The 15991-nt window shown below is 33.2% G+C and overlaps 1 protein-coding gene across 14 annotated transcripts in view; it reads right to left on the bottom strand.

Moving 5' to 3' along the window:
• Positions 1 to 15991, bottom strand: part of LOC149797969 (uncharacterized) — a 146803-nt gene that overhangs the window by 61069 nt on the left and 69743 nt on the right. For all 14 annotated transcript variants that reach the window (XR_016421926.1, XR_016421929.1, XR_016421930.1 and 11 more), the window contains exon 9: positions 2038 to 2139. Coding sequence is in view for 5 of the 14 variants with exons in the window: in XM_089963050.1 (XP_089819176.1) it covers positions 2038 to 2139 (102 nt within the window). In the remaining 9 variants the exon portion in view is untranslated. The remainder of the gene's footprint in view (positions 1 to 2037; positions 2140 to 15991) is intronic.

Here is a 15991-nt window from a genome sequence, read left to right as displayed (position 1 = left end):
ATTCCAGGAAAATCATAATAATTCCAGTCTGTAAATGCCATACCAATATTGTATTATACATACATGATTGTAGATTATAATGGCTATGTGTTCAACCCATCTCTTTCAAAAAAAACAAAACACAAAATGTTCAGTTACATCATATCAATTTTTCTTATCCAGCTCTCTGAATATAATGGTCGAGTCAAAATATGCATGTCACCTATCATGTTTTTTACTACGTACTGGAACCATTTCCCTATTTGCTACACCAACATAAAAATTGACATTGTCAGCTTTTATGAAATTATGATAAAAAAAACCTGACTATGAATGAAAACTCTCCAATTCTGTGTATCACAGAATGGTTCAGAAAATTTAAACATACATATGTTGATAAAGTTTCATTAATGTCCAATACAAATTTTTATACTATTAACAGTATAATGTGAAATATATAAATTCATAAAGAGATTGAAATATTTTCTTCATTACTTCATTTGTCTTGAAATCAATTTGAACAATGGCTTCCCCTTATAGAGATGATTATGATTACACTAATACACTTCTTTTGCTTGTCAGAAATATGAATTTAACTGCCTTAATTGTACCTTCCCTAAAATGGTAATGAAATAAATGGCATTATGGTGAGTGTGAGTGTAATTACTTCCTAAAACAATCTACAACAAAAACTTTGATTTGCATCTTTTGACACTGTTCTGGAGTTTACATGGGCTTTCATTAGCAAACATACATTTATGTGTGTAACACTTAACATCTGTAACAAGATAGTATCTATTGATCAAACCTGAGAAAAATAGGTTCTTTTTATTACATGTTTCTAATGTAGGAAAGTTATAATGGAAACAATTTACAAAATAGTACATACTTAATAGTTAATAGACAGTGAAGATTGCAAAAACAATCCAAATCTTACAATCTTACTTGATTGAAACAAATATTTTCATTTGTCCCATAAGGGCGAAAAAAAAGACTGTCATTACTTTCCTACAACTTTAATTTATAAAACAAAAAGGTCCATATATTGCTGACTTTGCATTAATTAAAAGGTGAGAAAAGCCAGGCTTAATTCTGATTGCTACTGTTACAGATATTAGGAATTTTGGTTGAGGACTTTATCTCCACATCTGAAACACATTTGAAGACACAATTTTCATTACAATCATACAGAGTAGATTTATAAACATAAGAATGCAATGACATGCCAAATATGTTTAAGTCATTCACATTTAAGAAAAACAATTTGGTTTTTGCTGGACTATTTTCAATGTAGCAAACCAGCTCTGAGGAAAGGATTTTAACTTTTGAAAAGATACACACCTAATTGTGAACTTTAAATAAAACAACAGCAGCATGAATGATATCCATACCTGAAGAAGTATAAACCAGTGAGTTAATGTCTATACATTTTGCTGTGTCAAATTACAAATCTGCTGTGAACAATAACAATAATTTTTCATTCCCAAAGATTATAGTGAAATCACAAGTAAATGATAAATTTGTTGATAAAATGTATCACCGACTTTATCATTATATCACCGACTTCATCATTATATGATATTTGTATTATATATATAGACACACACACATACATACACTGTACAAATGGTGATTTTAAAAAATCCATGGTGGGACAACTTGATACGGGTATGTGGATGTAATGTAAATATGCCTGCCACATTTTCAAAATGTGCCAGAAAACAAAAGTATAATGTCTTGTGCAGGACCCATTGCATATGACAGACAGGGTCAAAGCAACTGTAGTTTACATCACAAATGACAAACTTGCTTAATATGTGTAAATGAGAATCATGCCATTGTTCTCTTACGACTGCTTCAGGCTTAAAAATGTTGCCTTAAAATACAGCAGTACCTTACTAATCAAGGCTACAATCAACCAAATTTCTCATTATTCATGCATGCAAAGAAGAAATTTTGTTCTTCCTTGCAATTTGTTATTCAGGATTTCTCAGTTGTGAGCAAAATTACTGATTTTGTAAAATCTTTTTAACTGAATTATTTTTTAAAATTACAAACCTGTACAAGTTCTTGGCCTCCTGCTTTGACAAAGGACTGAGAAATCACACTTTCTTTGCTCAGATCTCTTGAAGGAGGGACAATATTCAAAAGTGCATAGGCCTGCAAATATTAAAATTATTTAAAGTCATGATCACAACAATAACAATGGTATATATTAATATATTTTCACTAGATGTTTAATAAATGTCTTTTTAAATAAAAAAAACTTACCTTGATGGCAAAAGACTTCATTTTTATCATAAACAAGAGGTCCAAGTGGGCCTTATATCACTCACACGGTTTACATAACTTTCACAGTTGACCATTTCACTACGAAGGCTTATATAGTAGTAAAAAAGAACATGCTATGTAAATTATTTCATAAACTTTTAGAATATTCTGATAAAAATAAAATTTAAAAATATTAAAACAATTTATATACAGCTTCAGTTTCTTGTTCATAATTAGTCATCCACTATGTTGATTATAATAAACCCTAAAGATCCAAAATATATCTTCAAGAATGACAAGAAGCCTAATTAATCAGATGCAAGAATGCCACATTAATATGCATCTGAATTATTTCATTACTGCAATACATTAAGATCCAGATGATTCAAGCATATATTCAAGTTTAATCAAAAGCAGATCACAAACATGGCTTATAGAGTAGTAACAAGTTCAGCCAGTCTAATGTAAAATTACATAATTAGTAAGCATGGATCTCATTCATTATACAATTCATCCAAAATGTTGATGATATAATTAATATTTCAAGTATAATAAAAAGGAAACAGCTCATAAGAGATATGACTTTCTGATATTCCTATATGTGTATGACTATGACTTTTAGTGCAGAACACAGGAACAGGATATCTCAATCTTATCTCATATGTGACTTTATCCTGACTCATGGAATAGTTTGAGCTTCAGCTGTACACAAGGAAGTGAAATCATCCACATTAACAATATCACTTGGATATTCTTTATCATTAATCAAGATTAACATTAAGTGCAACACATTTAAGTACAAACAAGAGCAGCACTTGAAGTTCAATGTCCCCAAAACAGACCAACCTATCTACCTTGTCCAATTTCAAGTCATAAAAGCCACTGATGAATTGTTATTTTTTCTCCATTCACATTATTATTTCTAAAGGGCAATTAATTCTCATTCAAAACTGAAATGAGAACTATTTCATTATTTTTTTTCCATCTTAATTAATGTTATGGTTAAGAGTGAATTTCATTTTTTTACCTGTTCACATTTGTATCATTGCACAAGGTTGATGCAGTGATAGAATATGGATGCTGTATATTAGCAGTAGAGAGGGTGAACAGACCACTTGCTGGAAGGTCCAATTTTGAAAAATAAAGCTTTTTACGAAAATGAAATTAAGAGGTAAATAACGTCAAACCGAATCCTCTAACTAAAAACAGAGGGTTTCTCTAATTAGGTTAGTTTATTTTGTTACTTTGTTGTTTGTGTTTTTCAAAATTTGTATAATGTTTTTCTTTAGCCACGGTGACACTCATTTGTGGATGCAACCTCTCTGCTGCTGTAATGTGTGAGTAATTAAATCATTATTATATCAATAATGGAATCTTACACTAGTAGATTAACTAGAGAAAGATTAGAAGCAATTAGAAGATATCTTCCTCTTCGTGATGCTGTTAAACAAAAACTTCAAGAATGTCAAGAAGCACAAGCTGAATCTGCAGAAGGTACAGAACAAATATTTAACCTGTTACAAAAGTTACCGTACTGAAAGAGTTGCAGAAGCTATTGAAGGTCTTCTTCCCATGTCAAAACAAATGGCTGAGCAAACTGAAGAGATAGCAAGAAGAACTAAACAAACAAAAACGATTTAAGAGATCTTCCAACTGAAACAGCTGCTGCTCAACCTCCTGGTAGTGAAGAAAAAATACTTGAAGGTATTGGTGGGAAAAAAAGATCTTACACCGAAACCTAAGGTAAGAAAAGAAAATATTGCATTGATTAATGACTGCTCCAGGCGGCCTAGTAGTTAGAGCATCTGCCTTGGATGCAGGAGGTCGTGGGTTCGATCCCCGGCCAAGTCATACCAAAGACTTAGAAAAATGGTACTAACAGCTGCCTTGCTTGGCACTCAGCATTAAGAGGTTAGTGTGAGGACAGGTCAGCCTGGTGTCGGATAATGTGACTGGGTGGGACATCATGCTACATGTCTGCGGCATGATGCCCCAGTGCTAGACATCACTATAAACTGTCACACTGCAGACATCATAGTGATATGACTGAAATATTTTTAAAGCTACATTAAAAATCAAAATCACACACACACACACACTAATAAATTTAGAGAAGGTGTTATTGAAGAACTTATTAATAAAGAAACTGTTACAAAGGTAAAATTACCTAGTACTGCAGCATTATGTTTTCTTCGAAAGTTTTAACTTTTAAAACCTGAATATGTTAGCGTAAATGTTGATAAAAATTTTGTAATGGGTATATTGTATAGAAATGATGATCCAAAATATAGAAATTATATTAAAAAAGTAAATAATTTTTATGCAGATTTATGTAAATTAACAATCTCAACCTAAACCACAAATCCATCAACCTGAGCCACAAAAACAAAAAATTCCTGAGCCACAAATTTCTCAACCTGAGCCACAAATTTGTAAAACACACGAAGTTCAAAAACAATCTCAATTACAATCTTTTAAACCACAATCTTTTAAACTACAATCTCCAATCTCCTAAATAACAATTTCTTCTAATTGATATTAAGAATAAAAGTACAACTAGTGGTTTAGACAATATCATAAAATCAGAATACATAGATGCAGTAGATATTGCCAAACAGGGATACAATCAAACAGAAAAATATGCAAAACCTAAATATGTTGGATCTTGAAAAACAAAAGATAATTGGGTTAGAGATGTATATTCCATATACACTAATAAACTTGCTGAAGATGACATTACAAATTTTAATCAATTGAAAAAGGATGTAAGACAAAGAAATTCTGGCACACCTCCTAGTGCTACCGGAAGTGGTTTTGTTACTCAAGGAATTGATCTTATTACTTGTCCTAACAATGTTCTTTCTGATCTTGAATGATTAGAAATTCTGATTGGAGGAATCCGTGCTGGAAATAATTCACCAGAAATCATTAATGAAATATCTGATATTTGTCGAAGATTATTTACAGGCGGTTTCATGGATATTAATGTTTATCAATCTCTCATTAATGAAACTGCTGATGATTATTACAGTGATTGAGAATAATTAGATCAGTGGGTTGATTATTACTATAAATGATTATACATAATGCTCAATGTGGACCTGTAATAGTCAGAAGAAGAAATTTGAAATTACCAACGTACAAAGCAATCTATGGAGACAGACTCGGTGATGTTGTTCAAGGTTTAATTCTGATCTATATTTTTCAATCGTGTGAGAGAGATATGAATTTTTTGACTGCTGGATGAGCTTAATGATTCTATACTCTGCTGGTAGTGTATAATTTATTATAGTATATCTATCCTCGAATTTGCATGTTTGTAATGATTCAAAATCACAAACAATTTTTTCAGGATCAAGTTTTAAACTTTTAATTGCAGAAATAACAACACTAATATTATATATGTGTGTGTGTATTTTTAACAAAAAATAAACCGTAGCATGATGAGCGGTTCCTTCATATTTGCCTTTGTATTTTTCCATAGGGTTCTTTTGTGAGACCTTTCTTATGGTCTTCTTGGCACCCCACGAGGCTTTTCTTTTTGGCTGACATTCTTTCTGAATGTTTTATGTGGGGTACCCTTCAGTGAGATTGAGATCACATCACCCTACGGTTTATTTTTCATGGTTTCAACTGCATAGACAGCCCCTGGCAAATTGAAATTTTAGAGATTTCAGAGGGTTGTCTAGGATTTTGAATTTCATGCACACATACCCACCCAATATCAAACCCCATGCAGAGTGCAAAATGCACTTACCACGTTGTTTGACGTGGTGAGGAGGTGTACTTGAAATCCCTTGGGGCTGGAGCCTCATAAAAAAATCGTAAAATATCACCACCATCAACAGTTTGTCAGTCACGGGATAGGAACGCCAAACGTCGAGTATGATAATCAACCACGCTACCACTGCACTATGTTCCAACCTTACTGAGATATGTTTCAGAAATTATTATAAAGTTACCTATGCTGGATTCCTACAAATAATCATTATAAAAACCACGGCGTGGATTTATTTTCCATTTTCCAGAACACATCCTACTAAAATAATCGCATATTGTATATATTTCTGTTTTTGACTAGGTCAGGTTCAAAATACATGTATTTCTGTATAACAGAGAGATCTAAAAATAACTACTGTATTAAAAAGCGGGCAATTGATTTTCTGCTTTGACTTTGGCAAGGGAGACGAAATTAAAAGATGTAAATATCCTTTCACTAATTTGAACTATTACAAAATTATATTACTTCACTGATACTAATTATCAAACAGATGGTTAAATTATTGTGTATTTGTATATAATTAGTTACGATGACAAAATAATAACGTGGTCAACTATGCAGCAACAAGCGAGATAACTAATTAATTACTCTATCGGAGAGAGCTTAGCTTGACAGTTGTCTCCCTTCAACAATAATAAAATATTAATTTTTGTTTATATTTCTTCGAAAAAGCTGATCTGGTAATATTATCTGCGACATGTTTTACCGAACATGAGTTAATATCAAAATATTTACCAGCTTCATCTAATGATTGAAATATTATTTCTTCGCCATTTTCTGTATTGACATACTTTGTAATTTTTGCAACGTTTGAATGTTTACCGGTTTTTCCAAATGTGCTGTTCTGACTTTGTGTAATGGCTCGTAAATTACCCTAGGAATTATCGAATTTTGGACCATTAATATGATCGACCACAAGACCCTTCTCGATTAATCCATAAAAAGATAAATTTATCACTGAAATAATGTTTATTCCCCTTAGTACTGAACATGAGATAATGAGTATTAATGACATTACGAACTGTTTTTTTTTTAAGTCTACAATTCCTGATTACATCATCACGAGAAGCCTGATAATTCTTGATGATAGGATGTTTTACAAATTCTTTTTGCTCCATTTTATATAATAATATTATTTGTCTAAATAATTTTGGAAAATCTAGCAAGATAATCTTCAGAACTTTATATGAACATGTCATTATAATCAGTGTTGCTTATCATCATATCCTTCCAGCTCTCTGTATTTGTTACCACCAAATTGCACACACAACTGCGTTTTTCGTCTAACCCCAACACCATATTTCATCCACGGTTTAGGTCCTAAACTCCCTCTCCATACACTTTTTAAGTCCACAGAATTCATTTACGCAGGCACTGTTACAGGGAGTTGTCGGGCCCCGAGTGGCCAAGTGGTCTAAAGCGCTCTCCATCATGGATCACTGCCATCTCACCTCTGTCTGCGTGGGTTCAAGTCTTGGGCTCGGCCAATGTGGATATGTGAGAAAGCTTGCCCGTAGCTTCTTGTAGGTCGGTGGTTCTTTCCGGGATTTCCAGGGTTCTTCCTCCACCATTAATAATGGCCGCCATGTATAGCCTATCTTGTGCTGAAAAATGGCATTAAAACCTATAACAACAACAACAGGGATTTGTAGAACCTATCATATACCATTTGCATCATTATATATATATAATATTTCAATTTAAATATAATTTGTCTTAATCATAATATGGATGAGTTTGAGAGATTATCCTCGATTAAGATGGGTGTGACTAATCACCCCAAGACTCTCCCTAAACACTCTCACCTAACCAGTATACATTTATACAATTAAAAAAATAAAATAAATCGGTTACAAATTTTTGTTTCAAAAAAATCTTTTTCTCTGACAAACAGGGGTCCGCTTAATAATTAGATCTGAAGGGCGCTACATTTATAATCTTTTAATTATTTTATTGTGTTCACAAAACCTATGCCAATTAAATAACTAATTAAAGGAGAACCGAAAAGTGTGCCTTTCTTTGACTACATTAATCAGTATCAAAATTAAAGATGTATAGCAAATCAAAGGTGATTTGTTTGGCAAATTGTAAGGCTCGTGATTTTAATCTTCTTAATGGCTACAGTGTTATTGAATACTCGCGTGTGGAGCTTAAGCCAATTAATGTATTAAGGGGAACCAAAAAGGATGCCGTAATGGGACATAATGGACGATATCCTGGCATTAATCCACTTGATTAATGAGCCGCACAATTAATTAATCAGTTTAAAAGGTTTTTCTTTTGTTTGTTTTGCTTGCGCGTATAAGTGTTTACTTAGCTCAAATACATTCATTATAGACATGTCTTTACCTGGTGTGTATATAAACGTCATTAATTTTATTGCAGTTCATATGTGATCTGCTTGTCGGTTCATATACTAAAATATTTATCAGTTCAATCTAGAATTCGAAATCTAAAATGGCTTCGAAAAAGCGCAATATTATCGCTACAAAAAGAGCAGCATTTTGGCCCTGTGGTTCATGTCATTTAAATTGTACATCTGACTGCATACTTTGCGACTCTTGCAAACAATGGAATCATTCCAAATGTGAGCAGTTATCTGCAGAAAAAATGAATATCTTTTATGAAAACAATGAAGTACCATATGTATGCAACAACTGCTTCACGTTAGAGATGGGGACTTCAACTAACAACTACAATGAAGGATTATGCCGCTTAGCACAGATGTTGTGTTACGGTGTTGACAGTCTCTGCTTCACAGCAACAAGAGAGGGACAGTTCCTGGAGTCCTTTCAGTTGTATGGAAAACAGATCATCCCGTCCGATTTTGTGGAAATAGATCGAAACACGCAAGAAATCATGAACAAGTGTGGTTTGTCTTCTTTTGGTGTACCTTCGCTATCTACTGGCTATGGCAACTGCCTTTTCAACTCTGTTTCAATTGCGTTGATGGGTAGTGAAGTTTTGGCGTCAGAACTGAGGTTGCGCACATCGACTGAAATGTCACAAAATGCTGAAACTTACAAGTCACGATCTGACTTCGACCACTTAATGGACTATTCTCCCTCCTATGAGGAATCCCTCATTTCATGCTGCACAGATGGTGGATATTCATCAATATAGACTATAATGGCCCTTTCTGCTGTAGTAGGTTTACCAATTCAGACTCTGTATCCTAGAATGAATGGTCCACTGGACAAAACTCATGAAGTGTTGACTAAATTGTTTTCTACAGAAGATATCATAAACAATGCACAGCTTACCATATTATGGAGCAAAATTGGTCCAAAATGTGGTAACATCTGGACTAGCAATCATTTTGTCCTGGTTCTAAAGAATATTGGCAGTCATGCAACAACGAACAATTTCAGCCATCAGAAATGAGTACACCAATAGTAAGCAATAAGCAGAAATTTTCTTTGGAAGTCATGGACAACATGGAGAAGGATGTTAAAATTACCAGAACTGAGAAGTCAGCATCATCAAAGGCATTATCGGAGACAATACACGGTTTCTCAATAGAAAAAGATTACATTGTAGATCAGCTGAGCGATCAATCAATCACCAATGATGACTCTGTTATGTCAACTGAAAAAAACAGTGACAACACTGATGAGAAAGTTGAAAATGATGCTAAACCTGCCTCTTTCCCAGTTCCTATAAATATGAAACAATTAACATCAGGACAGTGGCACTCTAGTCAAGAATCATACAAACTGATCACTTAAAAAGAATACGTACACAGTGAGGTGCCACCAGGTAATAAGTCTAATTGTTTTCTGTTAGTGGATAACTCGATGAATTTAACTCGATTGGAATCAAAGAAAAAATGCAAATTTTACGACGATTGTGGAGTATGGGATACTGCAATGGGAAACACAGTTAAATCAATATTTGTGATTAAAAATGGACACTTGATAAATGTTGAGCACAAAAATCAAAAGTACTGTCTTAAGAAAACATGCAAAGTTCAGGTATACTGGGAACCTCTTGAACCACAACCTGCTGAGGATAGCATTGTCATTTTAAGCCGGTACTATGCTACTCTCAAGAGAGATCAAAATTTTAAGAAAAGGGTCTCATACTTTGTAAATAAAGTTGATCAAACCTTGAGCAATGTTGCGCTGTTCGAATACCAAGTAATTCAACCATTAACTTCACAATCGCATGGGAATGCGCATTGTGGACAAACATTCACAAGAACAAACCCCAAAACAATAGAAAATTGAACGAAAATTTGAACAAACAGCAACTGAGAGATTTATTTCGTTACTTGAAAAAAGATGACTCCATGAATTGTGCACGTGACTTCAGAGTGATACGAAACCAGAAGTATAATGCCAGAAAAAGAGAAAAGAGCAACTGCGCAAGAAGCACCAATGTAGCTGATGAGATTTTAGATGTGTTGGGAATGTTAAATGAACACTCTTACATACAAACTGTGATACACAACAAATTACAAGTGCCATCAATTATCTGCTACACAAAAGAACAAATAAAGGATCTGAAACACTTCTTAATAAACACAAAGAACCAACCGACTGGCATTGACTGAAGATTCGGCCTTGGAAACTTTTTTGTGACATTGTTGGTGTACAAAAATCAGAGAGTTGTGAGGAAAAATACAAATGACCATCCTATATTTCTTGGTCCTCTACTGCACAAAGACGCGTCATATAAAACGTACAAATCATTCCTGGAACACGTGGCAACAGAACTTGATAATAATGTGGAAAATATAGAAATGCGAATATCAGAGAATATGGAATTAGGCATGGACGACGAGAAAGCTCTGACCAAGGCTATCGAACACGTGTTTCCTTCTGCTAGATGATATTTGTGCACAAAACATCTAAAAGACAATATTAAGTTTTATCTACAAAACAAGGTAGGAATTGACAAGGTAGAGCGTGATACAGTCATGAGGTCTCTGTCTGGTAGCGAAGGTTATCGTGGACGCCAATACTACCATCGAGTTTGAAAACCGTTCTGAAAAACTTGAGCAATTAATAAAAGAAAAGTTTGACAGCTTCGAACAATACTACGTCAAGAATGTAAAACCAAGACTTCGAAAATTTGTGTTTGAACCAAATCAACAGAACAAAGAAAACAAACACTGGACCAATACCAACGCAGAGTCCATCAACAATATTTTAAAAATTTCCGTTGACTGGAAGCCTAAACATACTAAAGATTTAATACACAAACTTTACGGCGTTACAGACTTGCATTTTATGGATTATAGAAGTTCTCTACATGACACAGGAAATTATCAACTGACTAATGAAGAACAAATCTACCGTGTTCATGATGCAGTCTGGCGTTGCAAGTCTGAAGAAGAAAAAAACAAACTTTTCCAAAATTTTCTTGTGGACTCAAAATGCATGCAAAATGCAAAGTTCTTAAAGTCAAAAGATGGAAAATTTTCCCTCATTAATAAGGTGAAAAGAATTGCACATAAACCGGGACAGCGACAGTGTCCCGTGAACGAAAGGACAAAAAAACGATGATTGTGTGTTTTGAGACTTCTTCATAAATGATAGCAAACAAGGAAAATCAACAACAAAAAAAATGTACTCAAGATGTAATAGAAATAAAAAATATTAAAAAAATATAAAAAATAAAAATAATAAAAAAATAATACAAAGAACATCAATAAAAATGGCCATGGAAATTTGAACAAACAGCAACCGAGAGGATAAAAATGTACTCAATGTCTATTAGAAATAATTTTTAAAAAAATTTAAAAAAAAAAAAAATAAAAAAAAAAATAATATGAAGAACATCAATATAAATGGGCCATGGAAATTTGAATAAACAAAAACCGAGAGGATAAAAATGTACTCAATATCTATTAGAAATAATTTTTTAAAAAATTTAAAAAATAAAAAAAATTATAAAAAAAAATAATATGAAGAACATCAATAAAAATGGGCCATGGAAAGAGTGCCTCCTTGTGGTGTGGCCTGGATATATAGGGATAAATGAAAATAACATGAGCATTCAATTACTTTGCAGAGCATTTATTATTCATTTATCCATATGTAACAGAACACTCTTATTCAGTACTTAGAATCAGATGCACGAACGAAACTCTTTGCCACTGTGGTGGACTGAACTTAAAACATTTCTTGTATTTATAATTTTCAATTTTGGGGGTAATTAAGATTAAATTAAAACATTTTTTTGGTCAAGTGATAAAGAATTTAAAATGTAAAACATTATTTTAGGTGTCTTGTGATGTTTTATAGAGTCTTGGGGTGTTCTGGGGTCTTTCCTTTGGCGATGACAGACAAGGGTAAAAATTCTACTGATGTTAAACGAAAATTATGCAATGCATAATTATAACTTTTACTTTTTTATTTTTTATTTTATTTTTTTAATTGTATAAATGTATAATGGGTAGGTGAGATTGTTTTGGGACAGTCTTGGGGTGTCTTGGGGTAGTCTTGGGGTGTCTTGGGGTAGTCTTCGGGTGTCTTGGGGTGTTTAGTCGGACCGGATTATCCTCGATTAAGATTATACCTTCTGAATATAGATTCCATCTTGATAGAAAAACCCGACCCACGATGATCTTCATCCGATTTGTTATGTCTGGTTTGGCAAACATTTTTCAGAAAAAATGTGGGCAACAACAGTATTATTACGATATATGCTTGATGTAAAAATATTAATATTGTTGACTCTAAGTGAAACAATTATATCATATTGTTCGCAAACACAAGTTTGGTTAACACAACAAAAGAAATATTCTGATGGTGAAAATCCTGATATGACTGATTTTGAGAATAAAATTGCAAAAGATCTTGGCAGAAAAATAATCGGTAAATTCACCCAAGGACGATCATATGATCATAAACGACATTGGACAAGATTAATTATTGATGATGCTGAACTCGATTTTATAATTGCTGATACAATGAATAGAAACACATTTATAAGTTGAAGTAATGTTAATTTATCAGATGGAACTAAATTAGGTACAAATGTGAGTTATACTGACGGTAAGTCACTGCAGTTTACACATTTAAGATCTTCAATGCTCTCTTAAGTTTCGATACTTCTCTTATTGATGATAAATAGAGTTTCTGAGTTTGCTGTCAGAGTCACTACGGATTCATTTTATATCAATAGAAAAAATACAGTATTGCTAGAACAACTAAATATTCGCACTTATGCATCATCAGGTGAATGGGGTAAAACAAGAAAACATACTTAAATATTCTCAATCCGCTGACGTTGAAATGAAGGATATTTATTACCAAAAAAAGCAATTATTAAAATTGTCATCTGTGCCATCGGTATATGATCCTCTGAACATATATCTCAATGAGGCTTGAGGTTCTGGTAAAACAACTCGTGTGATTGAATTATTTCTGAATTTTGATATAGTTCGTATTAACACCTACACAAAGACTCGCAAGATAAATGAAAGAAAGAAATATTAAATCATGCACTTATCACGAATTATTTCAATGGAAGGGAGATAAATGGTCTCACTAACGAATGGACGAGAAATATATTCCAAGGATTAATGTTTGGGATGAAATATGTATCGGTTCATTAGAAACGTTAAAAATATTTCTTGATTGGTAATTGACAAAAAAATACTGCTGTAATAATGTGTGGCAATCATGGTCAACCACCACCTTTTGTTGGATTGTCTTAACAAAAATGGCTGAAAAAACTTGTGGATTATCATGAAGAAATAACTGATGATCATAGAGCGTTTTATCCAGAATCAAGAGAATTTAAGAAATTAATCAGATTACAAAAGAATAAAGTTCAGTGTGAAATAATGCGTGAGATAATTTCATAAACTCCTATAAACAATTTTCAGAATTTACAGAGACCAAATGATTTGACAGTGGCAAGTAGAAAGATAGTTCGTGATACACCTCAACAACAATTAGTTTTGTTACATAAAGAAAAATTTTAAAATCTACCTGTACCATTGTTATCGACCAGCAGATATGCGATGACAGAATATCGATGTTGATATACCAGGATCATCAGAGAAACAAAATCTTGTGTTAAATGATATTGTTTTAGTTCCTGTCAGTGTTGTTGAGAGTACATTAACTATGGACAAAACTCCATGGACGCTAGGATACGCAATGGCAATTTATTCATCACAAGGATTAACCATCTCTGATACAAATGTTTGGATCATTGATGATCGTATCGAACGGTCAAACTTGGCTGCTCTCACAGTGTCTCGAGTCAGAAGAATATCTCAGCTGCTGAAGGTTATCATGGATTCCAAATAAAATAATCAAATTCAGGAAACTAACGATGATATAGTAAGAAAATAATTTGTTATAAACAGTGTGACAAAAAAAATAAGCACAACTTTGATCTGATCTCGATGCTCAATTTATCATAACATTGAAACAATGAGAGAATAATCTCTGTGCGAGCTGTAACCCAGTAATGTGGCAATATTCAAATAATAATTCAGGACAATTTACCGTTGGCAGAATAGTAATTTTGCTCATACACACAAAAATGTGATGCTGATCTGTCTTGAATTTAATCAACGTCGAGGTGTAAGTTTATAAAAGTGAATGCAGTGGTAATTATGTGTCGTCAGGAATTACATGTAACTGCTCATGTTTCAATGTTATGAAAAATTCAGCATCGAGATCAGATGAATCTAATCTGTAGATTGCAGATGTACCCGTGGATCTTACTATGCTAGAAATTTTATGTCTTGTAATACTCCAAATAGGATTAATCGATCTTTTTTATTTACCACCTTCAAAATCAACAGGTTCATATAAATATCTGACAGTCACATTACCTAATACTGGTTGTTTTGAAAAGTTTTTTTGTGATTGCATTGATGGGTTTCATAGAAATTACACGAGTAATTTCATTATTGAATGCACCAATCATGCTTGGTAATCTTGCAACCCATTCGCAAGATCTCATAGCTTTCTGAATTATTTCCTTTGCATATTGATATTCAAATAACCACTCAGCTAGTGTTCGATTAAATTGTTCAACAATTGCCTGATCAAGATGAATTGCAGTTTGTCGTCGTCTGATTTTGATGTTATGTTTTTTCATCAGAGATGATACTGCATCAAAAAATTCCTTGCTAGGATCAACCTGTAGTAACTGTGGCCATTGCAAGGGTCCTCATTGATAAATTCATTCAAAAGCAGATACATCAGCTGCTGTTTTAGTTGATAGTGGTTCTGCTTCTTTATATCTACTTTCAACGTCAATAAATGCATATTTGTATGTACGTGATTGACGTCTGCCAATTTTAATAGTATCATGTGGAAAAATAAAATATCTGCTTGATAAACTTCATTAGGAGAGCTTACATCAAAATGTGCATGCTGAATTTACTTATGTGGTGGTAGATAATTTCCCATATTGCCTGTCATGCTAACGAATTTGCAGCAACAGAACGTGTAACATTTGCTGCATCAGCATGTTTACTAATTGCTGCTCTACCCCTCCAATACCCTCTTGGGCTATAATAAATTGATTCCATTATTTTATAATAATAATCAGTTGATTAATTACCGGCTCCTAATACTAGTTTACCTTTCATCGCAGATCTTACCAACCAATTAGCTAATGATTCTCTGAAGGATTTATTTTTTATGGAATTTAACAAGTGAATCAACTTCACATCTGCAATGTGTCGTTGTTGTAAATCTGGATTTTTATAAGCTACATCAAGAACGTGACATGCTTGATCAATAGCATTTATTGGATACTCTCCAGGTCTTGGTTGATCTTGCTCGTCAAGTCGGATATCAAGTCGAGTTCCAGGACCACAATAATTATATCCAGGAAGATGTTTTTCTCCTGGGTATTTGGTCCATGGATCTCCTGGTAATTTTCCTAATGAAGCAGCGATATCACCAATTGTCTTCCTACGAGACGAAATAAATGTATATTTATTTGTACCACATTTCACACATTGCCTGTAAGTACACA

This window comes from Sinohyriopsis cumingii, chromosome 6 (genome assembly GCF_028554795.1).
Source record: "Sinohyriopsis cumingii isolate HCF-2022 chromosome 6, ASM2855479v2, whole genome shotgun sequence".
Taxonomy (NCBI): domain Eukaryota; kingdom Metazoa; phylum Mollusca; class Bivalvia; order Unionida; family Unionidae; genus Sinohyriopsis; species Sinohyriopsis cumingii.
The sequence above is the reverse complement of the archived record's forward strand: the minus strand, read 5'-3'. Positions and strand labels throughout refer to the sequence as shown.